This window comes from Castor canadensis, chromosome 2 (assembly GCF_047511655.1).
Source record: "Castor canadensis chromosome 2, mCasCan1.hap1v2, whole genome shotgun sequence".
Lineage (NCBI taxonomy): Eukaryota > Metazoa > Chordata > Mammalia > Rodentia > Castoridae > Castor > Castor canadensis.
Genome location: NC_133387.1, coordinates 83,334,558 through 83,351,627, shown reverse-complemented (window position 1 = coordinate 83,351,627; position 17,070 = coordinate 83,334,558). Strand labels below are relative to the sequence as shown.

The 17,070-nt window shown below is 35.2% G+C and overlaps 1 protein-coding gene and 1 non-coding gene across 2 annotated transcripts in view; both read right to left on the bottom strand.

The window, feature by feature from the left end:
* Stk31 (serine/threonine kinase 31) overlaps positions 1-17,070 on the bottom strand; it is a 127,632-nt gene that overhangs the window by 65,097 nt on the left and 45,465 nt on the right. The window contains exons 5-9 of the mRNA XM_074065157.1: positions 12,206-12,280; positions 10,381-10,539; positions 6,723-7,081; positions 4,124-4,298; positions 2,982-3,097 (exon numbers count right to left, since the gene is read on the bottom strand). Of these exons, the coding sequence (XP_073921258.1) occupies positions 2,982-3,097; positions 4,124-4,298; positions 6,723-7,081; positions 10,381-10,539; positions 12,206-12,280 (884 nt within the window). The remainder of the gene's footprint in view (positions 1-2,981; positions 3,098-4,123; positions 4,299-6,722; positions 7,082-10,380; positions 10,540-12,205; positions 12,281-17,070) is intronic.
* LOC141420984 (U6 spliceosomal RNA) lies at positions 11,918-12,021 on the bottom strand. The gene has a single exon (XR_012445692.1). It is a non-coding gene; the product is annotated as a U6 spliceosomal RNA (small nuclear RNA).

Here is a 17,070-nt window from a genome sequence, read left to right as displayed (position 1 = left end):
AGAAATAATCAAAGCTGAGAGGCACGGCTGAAGTGGTAAACTGCATGTCTAACAAATACAAGGTCCCGACCTCCCACCCCAAAAATAGAAAAAAATCAATGGAGAGGAGAGACAGCCTACAGAATAGGAGAAAATTTAGGCCATCTATTCATCTGACAGAGGGTTAATATCCAGAATATAAAAAGAACAAAAAAATTAAATGCCAAAATAACAAATAATCCAATCAACAAATGGGCAAATGAACAGACACTTTTCAAATGAAAAAGTACAAATGTTCAACACCCTTAGCCAATACGCAAATGCAAATAAAACTACCTTGAAATTCTACCTTAGTCCAGTCAGAATGGCTATTCTCAAGAAAACAAGTGCTGGTGAGGGCTCAGGGGAGTGGGAGAGGAACTCTTCTTTACTGCTGGTAGGAATGTAAATTAGTGCAGTCACTATGGAAATCAGATTGGAGATGGTTCCCAAAACTAAAACAGAACTCCCCTATGATCCAGCCATGCCACTTTTGGGTATATATAAAAGAATCACAGTTTACTAGATACCTGTATACCCATGTTTGTTATGGCAGTATTCACAATAGCCAAATTATGGAATCAGTCTAGGTCCCCAAGAATGGATGGATGGAGAAAGAAAATGTGGGAGACACACACAATGGAGGTTTACTCAGCTTAATATTAAAAGAAGAATGAAATTATGTCATTTGCTGGGAAATGGATGGAACTAAAGATCACTGTGTTAAGTGAAATAAGCATTTCTCACAAAGACAAGTATCCCATGTTTTTTCTCATTTGTGGAAACTAGGGAAAATAAAACAACAACAAAAAAACAAGATCATTAAAGTAAAAGGGAGAGTACTTAGGGAGGTAGAAAGGGGGGTATAAGAAAAATTAAAAGAGGGGATGAATATAACCAAAGTACGTTATATGCATGTATGGAAATGTCATGATGAAACTCCTTATTCTGTACAACTTGATATACGTCAATTATGTGTAATATAAACTTTTAATTAAAAACATTTGTGGTAAAAGTAAATTTTATGTATTCTTGAGACAGTGTATTGTTATGTTGCCCAGGTTTGCCTCGAACTCCTGGGCTCAAGCAATCCTTCTGCCTCAGCTTCCTAAGTAGCTGGGACCACAGCACATACCACCACATCCAACTAAAAAAAGTAATTTTTAAAAAACTTTATATAACTAGATAACTTTGAAAATCTGAAGAATTTAAAATAGTATCAATTAGGTCTTCAGTAAGATTTATAAATACTTCTCTAGAGATGTATAGTTAATCTTGCTTAATAACACTGTAGGCACAGAGTCCCTAATACCCTGACAGACAGGCCAGCATTTGCTGAGCTTAAAACATTATCTAAAAACAAAGATGCAGGCTAATGAACCTAACTAACAAGGCTCACCTGTATTGTTTTTTCTAGCTTCCAAGTCAACAGCACCATTCTACTATCACATAGCTTCCTCCAATATAAACTAAAATATATTGACATTTTGGCCCTAAGTCTGGCTCACAGCTTTACCAGTGTAGTCTCTAAAGAGACTAGATACTCAAATTCTTAAAAAGACTTGCAAACTAAATGCCAATGTCATAGGTTTATGCTGGAGAAGATAAATTTCCTCTAGGAAAATATCAACATCCAGTATTCACACATGGCAATATCTCAGTGTTTCAAAGTACAAGAAAAAATGAATTACCAGTTTTAAATCCAGTGTGTACTACAAAAAGGAAATTATATTGTTTGAGAATTATTTTATCCATGTTTCAGAAAAGAGTGACAAATTATCCCTAAACAAAAATAAAGTGACCCCCAGTGAAGATTTTAAAAACTGGGAGGCTGAGATTAGGAGAACTGCATTTCAAGACCAGCATGGGCAAAAAATTCACAAGACTCATTTCAACCAATAGCTGGGCACAGTGGTACCCATCTGTCATCCCAGCTATGGGGGAGACTGAGATATGGAGAAATAAGCTCAAAAATAAGTAGAGGGGGAAAAAATGGCTGATGGCACGACTTAAGTAGAAGTATGTTAGCCAGAATGCTATAAAGTACAAAGCCCTGATCTCTAACCTCAGTACCAACAAAACAACAACAAAAAACAAACCTACACATTTCTAATGTAGACTTTGAAAAATGCTGAATAAATTCTGCATAGCCTTGCTAACCAATTCTTTCACCTTTCTTCTGACTTTATGAAGATCACTTTGTAAATAATCTATTTTTTCTTTAAACAGAGTATAATCAAGTAGATTATTTACACCTTCATATTCATTATACACACTTCTGAAAATAACACCAAGCAAAACAACTAGATATTAGTTTTCCATCAAACTACCACTTGGAAACACAGGGTTTTTTTGTTTTGTTTTGTTTTTTCAGTTTCACCCTCAGAGATGACCTCAGGACACTAGAGCTCTGAACAGTGACAACAGAAAACTAACAAAAAACACTTAGTTTTTGTTTTTTAAGGTCATAAAAATATGGGGCACATAGTTAAACAAAGCACCAACTAACTGGCAATTAATTTATCCTTCTCAAAAAATTCTTTTTCTTTTTCTAGAGGTACTAGATTTTGAACTCAGGACCTCACACTTGCAAGGCAAGTGCTCCAACACTTACCATGCCCCTGGCCCTTTTTTGCTTCAGATATTTTTTCAGATAGGGTCTCCCATTTTTAGCCAGGGCTGCTCTCAGACAGTGATCTTTCTACCTATGCTTCCATGTAGCTGGGATTATAAACACACACCACCACACCCAGCTTGTTGGTTGAGATGGGGTCTAACTTTTTGCTAGCCTTGAACCATTTTCTTCCCAATCTCTGACTCCCAAGTAGTCAAAAAGATTATTTGGGGCTAGGACATAGCTCCATGGTAGAGCACTTGCCTAGCATGTTCAAGGCTCTAGTTTTGATCCAGCACTGCCAAAAATAAAACATACATGTATATTAAGTACACACAATTTTATATACCTAATTTCTTTCAATATTTCCACCTTAGCTGCCAGGTTTTTCATTCTGGTACCCACACGAGTCTTCAGAGTGTTTTCTAAATGTTTAGTCAAATCAATGGTGGTTGCTTTCTCTTGCTGAAACAAAGAGCAAACACATCCTAATAAAAACCATAAATAGGAAATCATATTTCTGCTATTATTTAAATATTTTTAGTATACATACATAAAATTTTAAGGTTAAAAATGTTAGTGTCCTAACTGAATTGAATTGTTGGACATCCAGCTGAGGTCAGAGAATTGGTGTTGGAATACACATTTGGTGTTCAAAAAAAAAAACACACTTGAAAACCACACAGTAATTTTTGTTATTAGCCCACATAATATTTTGGGGGGAAACTGAACCTGAATCTAAGCAAACCTTGAGACCTATCTACCACAAAAGGAAACACATGATCATAAAGAAAACAAGCATGCAGATTAAGCAATTAAAGAGATCTGTCAACCAAAATACAATGTATGAGCCTAACTGGTGTCCAATGAAGGGAATCAATTGTAAAAAGGCTTTTGCGGGGCAGTGTGGGAAATCTAAGCACTGCCTGGATACTAAATGATATAATGGAATTATTATTTTAGTCTATATAGGTAGCATGGTTATGGTTTGGTTGTTTAGGGGTTAGGAGGGCTGTGAATTAAGCATAGAGTCTTGCTTTTGGTAAGCATGTGTTCTATAAGTGAGCTACACATCAGTCCCTGGTTATAGTTTCTTTAAAGTCCTTTTCTATTAGCAATAGATACATGTTGAAGAATATGAAATATTAGGAACAGAATGTTTTTAAATATTTTATTTAAAAAAGTATAGGTTTAAGAAAAGACTTGCCAACTCAAGATTATTAAAATGGTGATTAGTAACATGAGAATTATTCAATTCTCTCTTTCTAGAATGTTTGAAATCTTTCATAGTTAAAATTTTTCAAAAGAACATCAAAGGAAATGTAAACCAAAAATTATTAAACTTCAAACATCCAATAAAATCCAAACATGGTTAAAGTGTAAGAAAAGGAGAGAGTGAGGTGGGGAGGAAAGAGAAGTTAAATAAGTAAGAGCAAATGAGTGCATGGATTTCCCAGGTGAACATTCATTACCTTCAGCCACTAAACATACCTGAAGCTCCTGGACAGTCTGTTCTACTTTCAGTTCTAATGCCTTATAACTTTCAAGAAGGGCCTCCTTCTCTGTTTTAAGCTTTTCATTTTCTTCAATCAGTTTCTGGTCCTGCTTAATTTTTGCCAGACTGACATTAGACCCTAAATTAAAGTCACCAACAGCCAAACTTTCCCTGTTAAAAACAAATTCACACATTTTGAAAAACACACTGTAAAAGACTGGCAGAATTCACAAATCAAAATTATCTTGAGATTTTTATACTATATTCTTAAAATGTTGATTCCAGAAACTAAAATCTTTGCCTATGCAATAAGCAACACTGAAAATTTATTTAAGCTGGGCACAGTGGTACCCACATATAATCTCAGCACTAGGGAGGCCAAGGCAGGAGGATGGGAAGTTTGATACCAGCTTGGACTATATAGTAAGCTCGAAGACAGCCTAACAGGACTCTGTCCTCTGACTTTGTTTTTGTCAAAAAAGCAAAAAAAATTATTTAATGCAAACTAGATTTTACAACTGAGTCATATTTTAAGAACAATGCCTCAGGGCTGAGAGTGTGGCTCAAGTGGCAGCATGCCTGTCAGACAATCTGGAGGCCCTGAGTTCAAACCCCAGTACCAACCTCAGTACCACCATTTTTAAAAAGGCAATAAAAACAGTGTCTCCAACTCTCCCATATTCCAATTTCCTCATAATGCTGTCAGCCTCAAAGAACAAGGTCAATGTTATTTCCATATCAGTTTCTTCCAAGCAATCCATCCTTCCCATAACCTCCACCTCCCTACTTTGTGTATGTGTGTGTTCATTTTTTATTATCATATTTTTGTTGTACTGGGAGTGCATTGTGACATTTGCAAAAGTGCTTATAATATATCATAGTTGAATTCACCCCCTCCATCATTCTTTTTTATCCTCCCCTCCCCCATTCCTGGAATAGTTTCAACAGGTCTCATTTTTCCATTTTTACATATGAGTACATAATATTTTAGTACCTAAAGCACCTGTAAGTTCCCAACACACAGCTATGTCAGCTAACACAAGGCATCATAGCTTGGATCACCATAGAGAAGAATATTTTGGTTTATATATCAAATCTGGCTTTCTGCTTCAAGTAGGTAATTCAAAATTATCTAAAAATGGAAATCCTGAAGGAATGATATACATATCTAAGGTATTAGAAATGCCAATTCCTCTTATTTGATCATTACAAAACTGTCCACACATATTGAAAATGTTACACAGTTCCACATAAACATGCATAATTACAAGATCAATTAGAAATAAAAATATTAAAAGGGGACCAGGAACTTGAGAAAAGGTTAGATCAAAAAGAATTAACCTAGAAGGTAACACCCACGCACAGGAAATCAATGTGAGTCAACTCCCTGTATAGCTATCCTTATCTCAACCAGCAAAACCCCTTGTTCCTTCCTATTATTGCTTATACTCTCTCTACAACAAAATTAGAAATAAGGGCAAAATAGTTTCTGCTGGGTATTGAGGGGGGGAGCGGGAGGGGGCGGAGTGGGTGGTAAGGGAGGGGGTGGGGGCAGGGGGGAGAAATGACCCAAGCCTTGTGTGCACATATGAATAATAAAAGAAAAAGAAAAAAAAAAAGAAATAAAAATATTTTTAAAGAAGTGAATTTCTCCTGAAATAATCAAATTTCATCACAATAAATTTTCATAAGAAAAACAAAGTACCTTTCTTTTGTTGAAGAGAAAAAGGCAATTCCCTGAACTCATTAAAAGATTCATACAGCTGCAGGAAAACCTTTCTTTTACGGAGCTGGGGACAGAACCCAGGGCCTCCTGTATGGTAAGCACATATTCTACCACTGAGCTGTACTTCCAACTCCAGCTGCAAATCCTATTTGAAATTTTGGCTTTGCCTGGATTATGGGTAGATTTTAATTTTTGATAAAGGTATTCAAAAGAGTTCAAATGAAAAGTCAGTATGCAAACTTTAATTTAGGAATTATTTTTGTTTCAAAATAGCTTTTAATGAAAATGTTATTGCTAAAGCACAGAGAAAAAACAGAAATTATCAATACCACCCCTGGAAATCACTGACATTGTTTCCAAAAGTATAAGGACTTCTACAGGGCCTGTAACATAAATTTGAAATTAATTAAAATTAAAAGCCCAGACACCAGTGGCTCACACCTGTAATCCTAGCTACTTGGGAAGCCGAGATCAGAAGGATTATGTTTCAAGGTCAAGCCAGGCAAAATGTTAGTGAGACCCTCATCTCAACCAATAGAAGTGGCTCAAGCCTGTCATCCCAAGCTTCACAGGAGACTAAGTTCCATGCCAGCCAGGGGAAGAAAAGTTCATGAAACCCCACCTTAGCAGAAAACAAGCTGTGCATGGTGGCATGCACCTGTCATAAAACAGGAGGATCTCGATCCAAGCCAGCCTGAGAAAAAAAAGCAAAACTCTATCTCAAAAAATAAGCAGAGAAAACAGGACTGGAGGTGTGGCTTAAGTGGTAGAGTATCTCTGCCTAGCAATCACAAAGTACTGAATTCAACTCCAAAATCAACACACACAAAAAAAAAAAGGTGAAAACTTAAAAACCCCACCACACTTACTTTGGAAATGTCACATGATTTCCTGAATTATTCTCATTCTTCAAGTCAGGAGTCAGTTTCCCATTTATACGTCCCTTTGGCCTATTGAAGGTTGACTGGTTTGATCTATGTCCCCACAAGGGAATGGTGTTCTTGAGGTTCCTGAGGGCAAGCTGACGAGGATCTGATTTCTTTTCCTCACAAATGTTAGTGCTGGAACTAAGTTTGCATTTTTCTGCATACCCTTTCTTGGCCACCTCTTCCCCTATATCCACATTGCCATACTCAGCCTGAGCAATAACAGTTCCATCTTGATAGGTTGCTTTAATTCTCATTTTTATTTCCTTTTCAAAAATCAAGCTCCCCAAAAAGGTTCTACCCTAAGAAAGATAGTAAAGACAACATAAACCAGCTACATCAACATGTATTTCTTCACTTATTTTGTTTCTATCCATTTTCCAAGCATATTTCCTCCTTCCAAAATCTCTAAACAAGCAATCTTACCTTGTTGTTGGCTACATGCAAATATTCTTCTACATGTGTATGAATGCATTCCAAATACCCACAATAAAGTCTTCCTTTCCAGAAGTACAGCTAATATTTACATAGGTGGCTACATTTATAAATTTTTAAGTGTATACTAATTAAATACCCTACAACAATTTTTATACTCTTGCAGATTATGTTGACTATTCTGGTTCCAACTAAATATAATGGTGTTCTAAGGAGCAATAGTAAATAAAAATGAATTTCTAATTTCTAGAACATTTTAACAAAACAAAAATAGCTTTAAAGGCAGAGTCAGGTACTTTCATTTTAAAGTAAGACAAGACCTGGAGCAAAGAATAAGAAACTCAAATCATAATACATCAACATTTTTCAAACCAATGATGGAAATATGGAATGTGAGGTGCTAGAAACTGTTCATTTAAACATACCTTACATAGAATTTTGTTTAAGGGGGCCATACCAGTACAACTGACATATGAGAAGCCACATGAGAAATGGGACTTTTGCTAACTTTAACTTTAATTTTTGTCAATCTACCTCACTGAGCAAAGCTATAATTAAAACATATTTTAGACCGAAAATCTTGAGACTTATTAAGAACTTCTCTATTCAAGAGAACTGTAATTCCTAAAATTACTTTGATACAATGTAATTACTCCTCTTCCAAATTTTCTCAAAAGTTCTTTTCCTGTTTTTTATCCTAAACTACAAATAACATCACTCGTTTTTCAGAATACATAATAAATTTAAAGCCAAAAATGGGTCGGGCATGATGGTGCACAGCTGTAATCTCAGCTGTTCAGGAAGTAGAGGCAGGAAGGCCTTAAGTTTGAGGTCAATCTGGGGCAAAGTTAGTGAGACTATCTCAAATACAGAAGGACTGTACCAAACAAGTATGCCAAACAAGTATGACGCCCCAGATTCAATCCCCAGTCATGAAAAAAAAAAAAAAAAAGTTGAGTTCTGCTCAAAATTACTGACTCATATCTTCCTTGAAATAGGGACATAATTAAATCAATGAACCATATTTCTCTTAGGAGGAGGAGCTTTACGTTTAGCTATAATCTCAGTAGATAAATATGAAAAACATAGCAAGTTAAATAAGAGATCATGCCAATAATAATCAGAAAAACAAGAACGTAAAGACCAGACTAAAAACCAGAAAATATAAGGAGGCTATGCTTTAAAAAAAAAAAAGAAGAAGAAGAAGAAGAAGAAGAAGAAGAAGAGGAAGAAGAATTAAAAACCTTTTCAGGATCCAAGAAACTAAATAATATTGGTAAGGATTAAATGTTGTACCTCTTTTTAATTGCACAACAGTGTAGAGGGTAGAAGTGAAACCTATGTAGTAGTTCTTAACTTTTTGTACCAAGGGCTCTTTTATCAGTTTAGTGAAATCTCTGGACCCTTCTCAGAATAATATTTTTAAATGCACAAAATACATGATATTACAAAGAAATGATTTCACTGTGATAAAATTTAACACCAGGTTAAGAACTCTTGCTCCTAGAAAAACACACTTGAAAGAGCAGAGGAGATTCAAACTATGCACGCTCAAGGATCACCAACCATCACCGTAAAAGAGAATTTTTAATCCACAAACCAAAATGACAAAATACTTAGGTTAACAAAAACATAGGTTTTATTCAGTTTTCAAAGCAAAAAACTTGGAAAAACAAGCCAGAGGAAGTGGCACATGCCTGTATTCTGAGCACCTGGGAGGTTAAGACAAGAGGTATCCAAGCTCAAGGACAACTTGGGCTACCTTACAAGATCCTGTTTCAAAAAAAAATTAGAAACACATATATCAAGAGGCTTGAATTGACCAAGAATAACAATATAAACAGCAAATGTGATCCAAAAGGCATCACCAAGCAAATGAGATGAACCAAGCCAACAAATTCAAAATGCAATTCACTGAAATGTATCACATTAGGATTCCGATCAAGCAGATGTTGTTTTCTGGTTAACATTTTACCTACAAAAACCCTTAGTTTCAACCATTATTGTTGAAAGTTTATCTAAAATCCAAGTACAAGTTTTACCCCTAGGGGAGTTTTTGAAACTTATTGCTGGAATATGTGGATTTTTTTTCTGACACTAGGGACTGAACACAGAGCCTACACTTGCTAGGCAAGCTCTCTACCACTTAAGCCACACCCCTAGCACCTGGAATCCAATATATCAAGAACCTCTCTCTTTGGACAGCAAATGAATTCAAATGGACATTACCTACTTCCTAGAAAAGTTCCAGTGAACAAAAGCTGAATGTTCTAAAGCTACACAACTCCATTCTTAGAATTTTTACATAGAAATATAATCTTTAGACTTTTCTCTAAAGTCAGATTCCTTTTACTTATGGTCTCCAATCACAATTAGCACAAAGAATCTCTTGAATATGATCTTAACCAGTTGTTCAAGAATGACTCTTTTTTCCAGACAAGCCTGCCAATCAGCTCAGTTCTGATCAATGACCTTTTTACTGAGCTAAGCATCCAGATGTTTATATGTAGTACCACCTATGAAAAAATCTATGAAGCACACAAAAACGTTCCTAGTTGAAAGTTATTTCTTCAGTTCCAAAACTTTTTAAAAATGCCTTTTTTCTTGACTCATGTTTGTCTCAATCAGCATAGATCTGTCTATCATCTTACTATAAAAACAGTAATTGATGTGAGTTCTAGCCCTTGCTCTGTAGTAACTAGCTTTATGACTCCAAATAACATGTTTAATTCTCCTAGACAACAATTTCCTTCTTTTTACAATAAGGTGAGCAGTCATAAAATCTAAGTCTTGTAAATTTAAGACTCTAGGATCTCAGGCATGCAAGAAATCCAAAATAAGGCTTTACCTTGGTCAAAGTATTTATTAAAGAAGAAAGGTTATTAACCTACAACTTAATGGAAAAAATATAAACTGTATTATATTATATAATTGCTTCTGAAATATTCTGTGCTTTTTTGTAGTACTGGGGATCAAACCCAGGACCTTGAACATACTAGGTAAATGTTCCACCACTGAGCTATATCCCCAGCCCTGAATTATTTTACAATTCATTTTTTGCTAACTTATCTAGCCTTTTAAGCAAAGTTAATGAGATTTAAATACAATTACATTTTTAAGTACACAGTTTTATTTTCATCCACAAAAATATTAATCTGTGACTTACTTGATCAAACTGGGTAACTTCTTGACCAGAAGGAATTTGTAGTCCCCAAAGTCTGTACTTTTTGGCAACACTAGAAAACTGCAGCTCCAAAGGAATTTCTACTATATCAGACCGGTTTAGAATTTCAGTATTTCCATAGTCAATGTACCTAACCAGACACTAGAAAAAACAGGAGACAAATACTAACAATGAACTGAAATTAAATATTTTTTAAAAAACACAATTTGCTTTCTGTTAATTATCTGTAAGTTTTATCTCAAATTGATCAAATACATTCAGAAACAGAGCTCTGGTAATAAACTCAAAACAAATAATCATGAATTCAGTGATTTCTACATTTGGTATTAAATTCCAATGGTACCATTTCTCATTTTGTCTTTTAAAAAATTGTATTTTGAATAAACATGAGTCTGTGACACTTATTCCTTCCTACCTCTCCTAATGTTAAAGTCAATCAACATTCTTAAGGTAGAAACAATAAAACCTTTCCAGATTTTATCAAGCAACTTTGATAAAATTAAACCCACTCCAGCTAAACCTTGAACTACCAAATTCACCCTTACCTCCAATTCTGTATCAGTTTAAAAAGTTTATAACAAAGTCAAATAGCATCTTGCTACTTAATTTTAAAAGTTAAAGCCAATCCAGAGCAAATGTAAAATATATTCTCCTGTCAAATTATGGGAAAAAGAGATTTTGATTTCATTAAGATAAACCATTACTTATGGTGATAGTAAATAATGAGATTTTTTTAACAAGTTAATCAAAGCAATAATCAAATTGTTTCATCTTATCACTTTATTACACCAAGAAAAATATTTACAAAATACATATTATAAAACATATTTTAAATCCAGAGAGATGTAGAAAAACTACTAAAGCCTATAGAAATGTCTTCACACAACCTGCAATGTGCAATTTCCACCAGCAATTTAGAATCTTAACTCCCCCAAAATCCCCTTAAATTTCTTACAAGCTCTCAATGTGAAATAAATAAATAAATAAAATGCTTAAAACACACAAAAACAACTTATCACATTAACCTAAGCATGAGAAGGTAGCAAACCAATCTTTTATTATTGATGATATTTACAAGAAAAAGACACCTCACTTCAGGATCAATCAAATGTTCTTAGCCTATGCATCAATCTTAACAAAATGAACTTTTAAATTTATGCCTTAGTAAGAACCATAGTTATTAATAACTTAAGTTCAAAGAATTAACTAGTCACCAAAAATAACCCACAAATTATATCATCTATTAGAATATTCCTGAATCTTACCTGGTTTGGGTTTTTGTGTGTGTGTTTTCCCTGGTACTGGGGCTTAACTCAGGGCCTCATGCTTGTTAAGCAAGCACTCTACCACTTGAGCCACTCCACCAGCTCATTCTTGTGATGGGTTTTTTCAAGATAAGGTCTCTTAAACTATTGGCCCAGGGCTGGCTTCGAATCATAATCCTCCTAATTTCTGCCTGTTGAGTAGTTAGGAATACAGGCCTGAGCCACCAGCACCCAGCTTATCTTTTTTTTTTTTTAAAAATATGAAACGCTTCATAAATTTGTGTGTCATCCTTGTGCAGGGGACATGCTAATCTCTGTATCGTTCCAACTTTAGTATATGTGCTGCCAAAGCAAGCACCCAGCTTATCTTTTTAAGCAATTTATTTCTTTCATGTTTGCTACGAAAAAACATATTTTTATCAATTCTTAAGTTCATTAAACCAGACCTTATTACTACTATTAATAAAAATGATAGGCTAAACAAGCATCAAGTTTTAGAGCCAGAAAAAATACTCCTTAACATAAAAAAACACATTTCCTGCCTTTTCATCATTGATGATTTTCAGTACTTTGCATCTGTACCAACACTTATCTTCAGAAAATAATCCACCATAAATCTATAAAAAGAAAAAGAAAACTTAGCATTTTGATAAAAAGCATTTTGAGATCAGAATAAAAATTAGCATGTATTAAGCATTTACTCTGTGAAATGAGTACTATACATATAATACTGATTTAATTCTAACAACAACTATATGAGACAGTTTCACCACTGTATACCCAAACTCACAGGGAAGTACGCAGCAGTACTAAGATTCAAAATTCTGACTTCAGAGTCCATTATGCTATTATGTCACTCCAAAAAAAAAAGAGGAATTAGAGAGGGTATAAAAAAATTAGAAAGTTCAGGATAAGCATAGTTGCTCCCATCTGTAATACCAGCTACTTGGGAAGTGGAGATTCAGAGGATCATGGTTCAAGCGCAGCCCAAGGGAACAAAGTTATAGAGAATCCATCTCAACAGAAAAAAGGTGGGCATACTGGCACCCATTATGTCATCCCAGCTATACAAAAGGTGTAAGTAAGAGGACTGTGGTCCAGGTGGGGTTGGGCAGAAAAAATGAAAATTGCTACCTGAAAAATAACTAAAACAAAAGGGCCTGGAGTTAGGGCTAAGTGGTGGAACACCTAACTAACAAGCATGAGTCCCAGAGTTCAAACCCCATGACTGTCAAAAAAATAATAAATCCAGGAAGTTCAGTCAGGCCTGGTGGTTCACACCTGTAAATCCCAACACTCAGGAGACCGAAGCAGAATAGCAAGTTTGACACTCAGCCTGAGCTACATAGTGAGTTCAAAGCCAGCCTGGGCTGCATAACAAGACTCTGCCTCAAGAAGACGAGAGGAGGGGAAGGGGAGGGGAAGGGAGGAGTGGAGAAGGAAAAAAAAAAAGTCCAGAACGTTAAAAAAAAAAAAAAGGGACAATCACCGAAGATATTAAATCACATTGTCTCATTGTCTTAATGTCTGAAGACACAGTAAGCACAATTTTTATAACACCTAGACATGGCAAATACATTCTACATCATTCTAATTCTTGTCCTTAATAATACATATTTACTATAAACCAGGAAAGATGTTTATACTTTTTACTTTATATAGAAGGATGTTAGTGCTATTGTTATCAAGGATAACACTTACGTAAGCCTTCAATTGCTCCTAATTGACTTAAAAACCATTACTTTCAGAGGTCACACAGCTAGGCAATACATTAGTGTCCTTCTAGCTTTGCAGTAGATAATAAGCTGTGTAGGTTATAATAGTAACAGTTACCAAAGGTTACTTTTAGGGACTCAAAGCCACTTTTGCTGAAAACACTGACTCTTCATTTGGGCCTGTAAATGTCTGATATGACAACCGGAACAAGACAAAAAGGCTTGGCACCTGTCTTCGTATTATATTTATCTCCTTTGCAGCAGTAAGACATCTACTCCCACCATGAATGAAAACACCAGACCATCAAAGGGATGAAAAGAGGTGACACCCAAGATGCTCAAAGGTCTCCACCTATTTCCAGAAATGACATGAATCTTCCTCCCATACAACAGCCTATCTCTCTCCCTTACTATTCTTATTCTATTTCTGTAACTCCTTAATTCCCTGGAACTGAGAGGTTGATTTGCCAGCAGAGATTCTTGTTTCTCCACTCTTTGTCCACTAAATAAAACTATGTCTTCTCCAATCACTCTACCTCTTGAGTCACTGATTTGACTAAGCAACACCAAAATCAAACCTTTTTCTTGGCTATATTTAGTGGATAAAACAAGACAGCAACCTAATTGTTAAATTTTCATTTGTTTTAAATTTGTATTTTAGTTTAATAATATTTAATAGAAGAGCAAAGAGAATATTTACATACTTTCAATTATTTTCTCAGCCTCAGCACTACTGACATTTGTGACTGTATGACTTTTTTGGAGGAGAGAGCAGGGCTGTCCTCTGCCTGTGTACTACTGTAGTATGTTTACCAACATCTCCCTTGTCCTTCACCCACCAGATGTCAGTAGCACCACTTCCAGTTGTGACAACCAACTATGTCTCCAAACTTTGCCAAATGCTTGCTGGGAGTGGAAGTGTGAGAACATAAAATCACTCCAGGTTGATAACTGTATTAAATCACACATTCTCAGTTGAGGAAGTATCTTCACCAAGGGAATGCAAAGTGACTTTGGCAGTGGGAGGGGGAGGTAGAGGAGAAGAAAAATCTTAGCTATTACAACGTTTTGCAGCCTTCCAAAGTTCAGTCCTACCTGACAAAATTAATAAATACATTACATATCTAAGGTATTAAAGTATCTTGAGGGGAGAATACCCATTTGGGAAAAAAATTCTAAAAATGCTCCATAGAAGGGAATGAAAAAAAGGTTAAGGAACACTGATTTAAATGACAAAGTATAAAATTAAATTAAAACATCACTCTGAACTAGGACAAATTCACAGATTTATGTTAAAGCAAAAGTAATACACAGTGTGAAACCTTAAAACCCTCAATATCCCAAAACAACAAAGTACAAATCAATTCAGACACACAAATTTACATCAAACAAATCAAATGCTATAAATGACAGGAGTGTTCAAATAGTACTTAACTCTGGTTCCCTCAGCTAACATCCAACAACTGGAAGGCAAGAGAGCACTAATGCTATGGCACCCCTCTCAACCACCTTACTTCATTTTTTAGTAAGCAGCGAAATAGCTGATAATCAACAGTCCTACTCCATTTTCAAACTCTTTAATTAAGGCTTTGTAGTAATATACCAATATAGTTAATTAACAATTTGGTATAGGACAAGTAACAAACATGGTATATTACTGCAACCCTGGTGAGGCAAGACTGAGAATAGTTCTATCCAGGAATAGAGCTGGGACCCGATAAAGATGAGGAATCTGAAACTCTTGGCTCTATTAATGCAAATAATCACAAACATGTAAGTCTGTCCCAAACAGTCCTGTTTTGAGAACAAAGAATTGTATCTTCATTTTCATTGTTCCTGGGCCCAACCTTCTCCTTTCACAAATCCATTACTCATAGCAACTGACGTCTCTATTTGGTGAAAAGAAGAGAACCACTAGGATCACTACAAAAAATTTACAAAGTATGGGTAATCATATGTGGCAAGTAATAATTTATAATCAAATACCTATTATTAAAGCTAGTTTGAATTTGTAGCAATGCAAATTATTTATTCTACATTCAACAGAGAAAATGAAGTGTTCTTAATTTATAATAATATTAAATGTTTACAGACTACAAGAACTCTTTAAAAGAAATTTGAAGATCTTACAATTGCATTACCTTACCCATCTGATGCTTAGCACCAAGCTACCTTCCTTCCTCATAAGTATCCTTTTTTTTTTTTTTTTAATACTGGGGTTTCATGCTTATAAGGCAAGAGCTCTACCACTTGAGCCACTTTTGGTTCTGGTTATTTTGGAGATATGGTCTCACTTTTCGCCCAGGCTTGCATGGACCACAATCTTCCTATTTTAAGCTTCTCACTGTCACTGACATGACAGGCATGTGCTACCACACCCAGCTTTTTTTTTCCATTGAGAGAAGGTCTCACAAAGTTTTTTGCCCAAGTTGGCCTTAAACCTGATCCTCCCTATCTCAACCTCCCACATAGCTTGGGATAACAGGCACACACCACTCCACCCAGCTATTGGTTGAGATGCGGATCTTGCAAACTTTTTGCCTCAAACTGTGATCTTTCCCATGTCAGTCTCCCAAGTAGTTAGAATTTGTAAGCATGAGCCACTGGAGCCTGGCTTAAATTTCTTTTTCTTATACATTTTTACTTATGTCATTGGGGTTTTAATTATTTTAAAACAAAACTAATAGAGGTGCATTATTTAAAAAGAAAATCAAAGTATAACCAAGGAGCTGAGTAAGTTTAGTGATAAAGCACAAGTCCTAGGTTTGAGCCCCAGCACCAAAAAAAACCATATCAAGAGATAAAGAATAAAACTTCTTCCTACCACTCTCATTAATTTCACATATGTATGGTTCTTATTAACATATTTGGGCTCATGGTATGTAACTATTCTGTACCATATAAGAATTCTTATATTCCATATAAGAATTCAAAGACCTACCTCTGTTTTGGCCTGTTTCAGCTGCTATCACAAAATAATTTAAAATCAGAATCTCATAAATAACAAACATTATTAAGATCAAGCTGCTGGCAGATTCAGTACCTAGTGAGGGTCTGTTCCTCATAGATGGCATCTGCTTGCACTTTCATTGCAGAAGGGGCAAACAAGCTCCCTCAAAGACCCTATCTCTTTATACCATCACCTTGGGGGTTAGGACTTCTGGATTCTGGGGATATGTAAATATTTAGACTACAGCAACCTCCCATGTTTAAATAACCAGGGCCTGAAGCAAGTTAAAGCAAATAAGGCAAACACATACCAACCCAACACTCGCATAAATGCCTCCTTAAATTTTATACTTGCCTCACTCCTGTACCAGCACCCCAAAAATGGTCACTTAGTATTCCAAAGTAAGGTTCTACTAAAACTCATTAATTTTTCCAATGTAGGGTTAACAGTTAAGGAGGTGGGTTCTATGGGTTTGAATATTTGATCATTTTTTTCATAAAGTTATCCTGGCTGTGCCTCAATTTCAAAAAAAAAGTATAAAGTAATGACAATACCTGCCTTAAATGGTTGCTATGAAGATAAATTAGTTAGTACATATTGAACACTTAGAATACTGCCTCACAAACAAAATAAATACCATCAATGTTACTACTACTACTGTAAAATATTAAAGGATAGTTAACCTCTAATTTTGCCTATTACAAGTAATGTTGAAATAAATATCTTTGTATGAACATCTTTG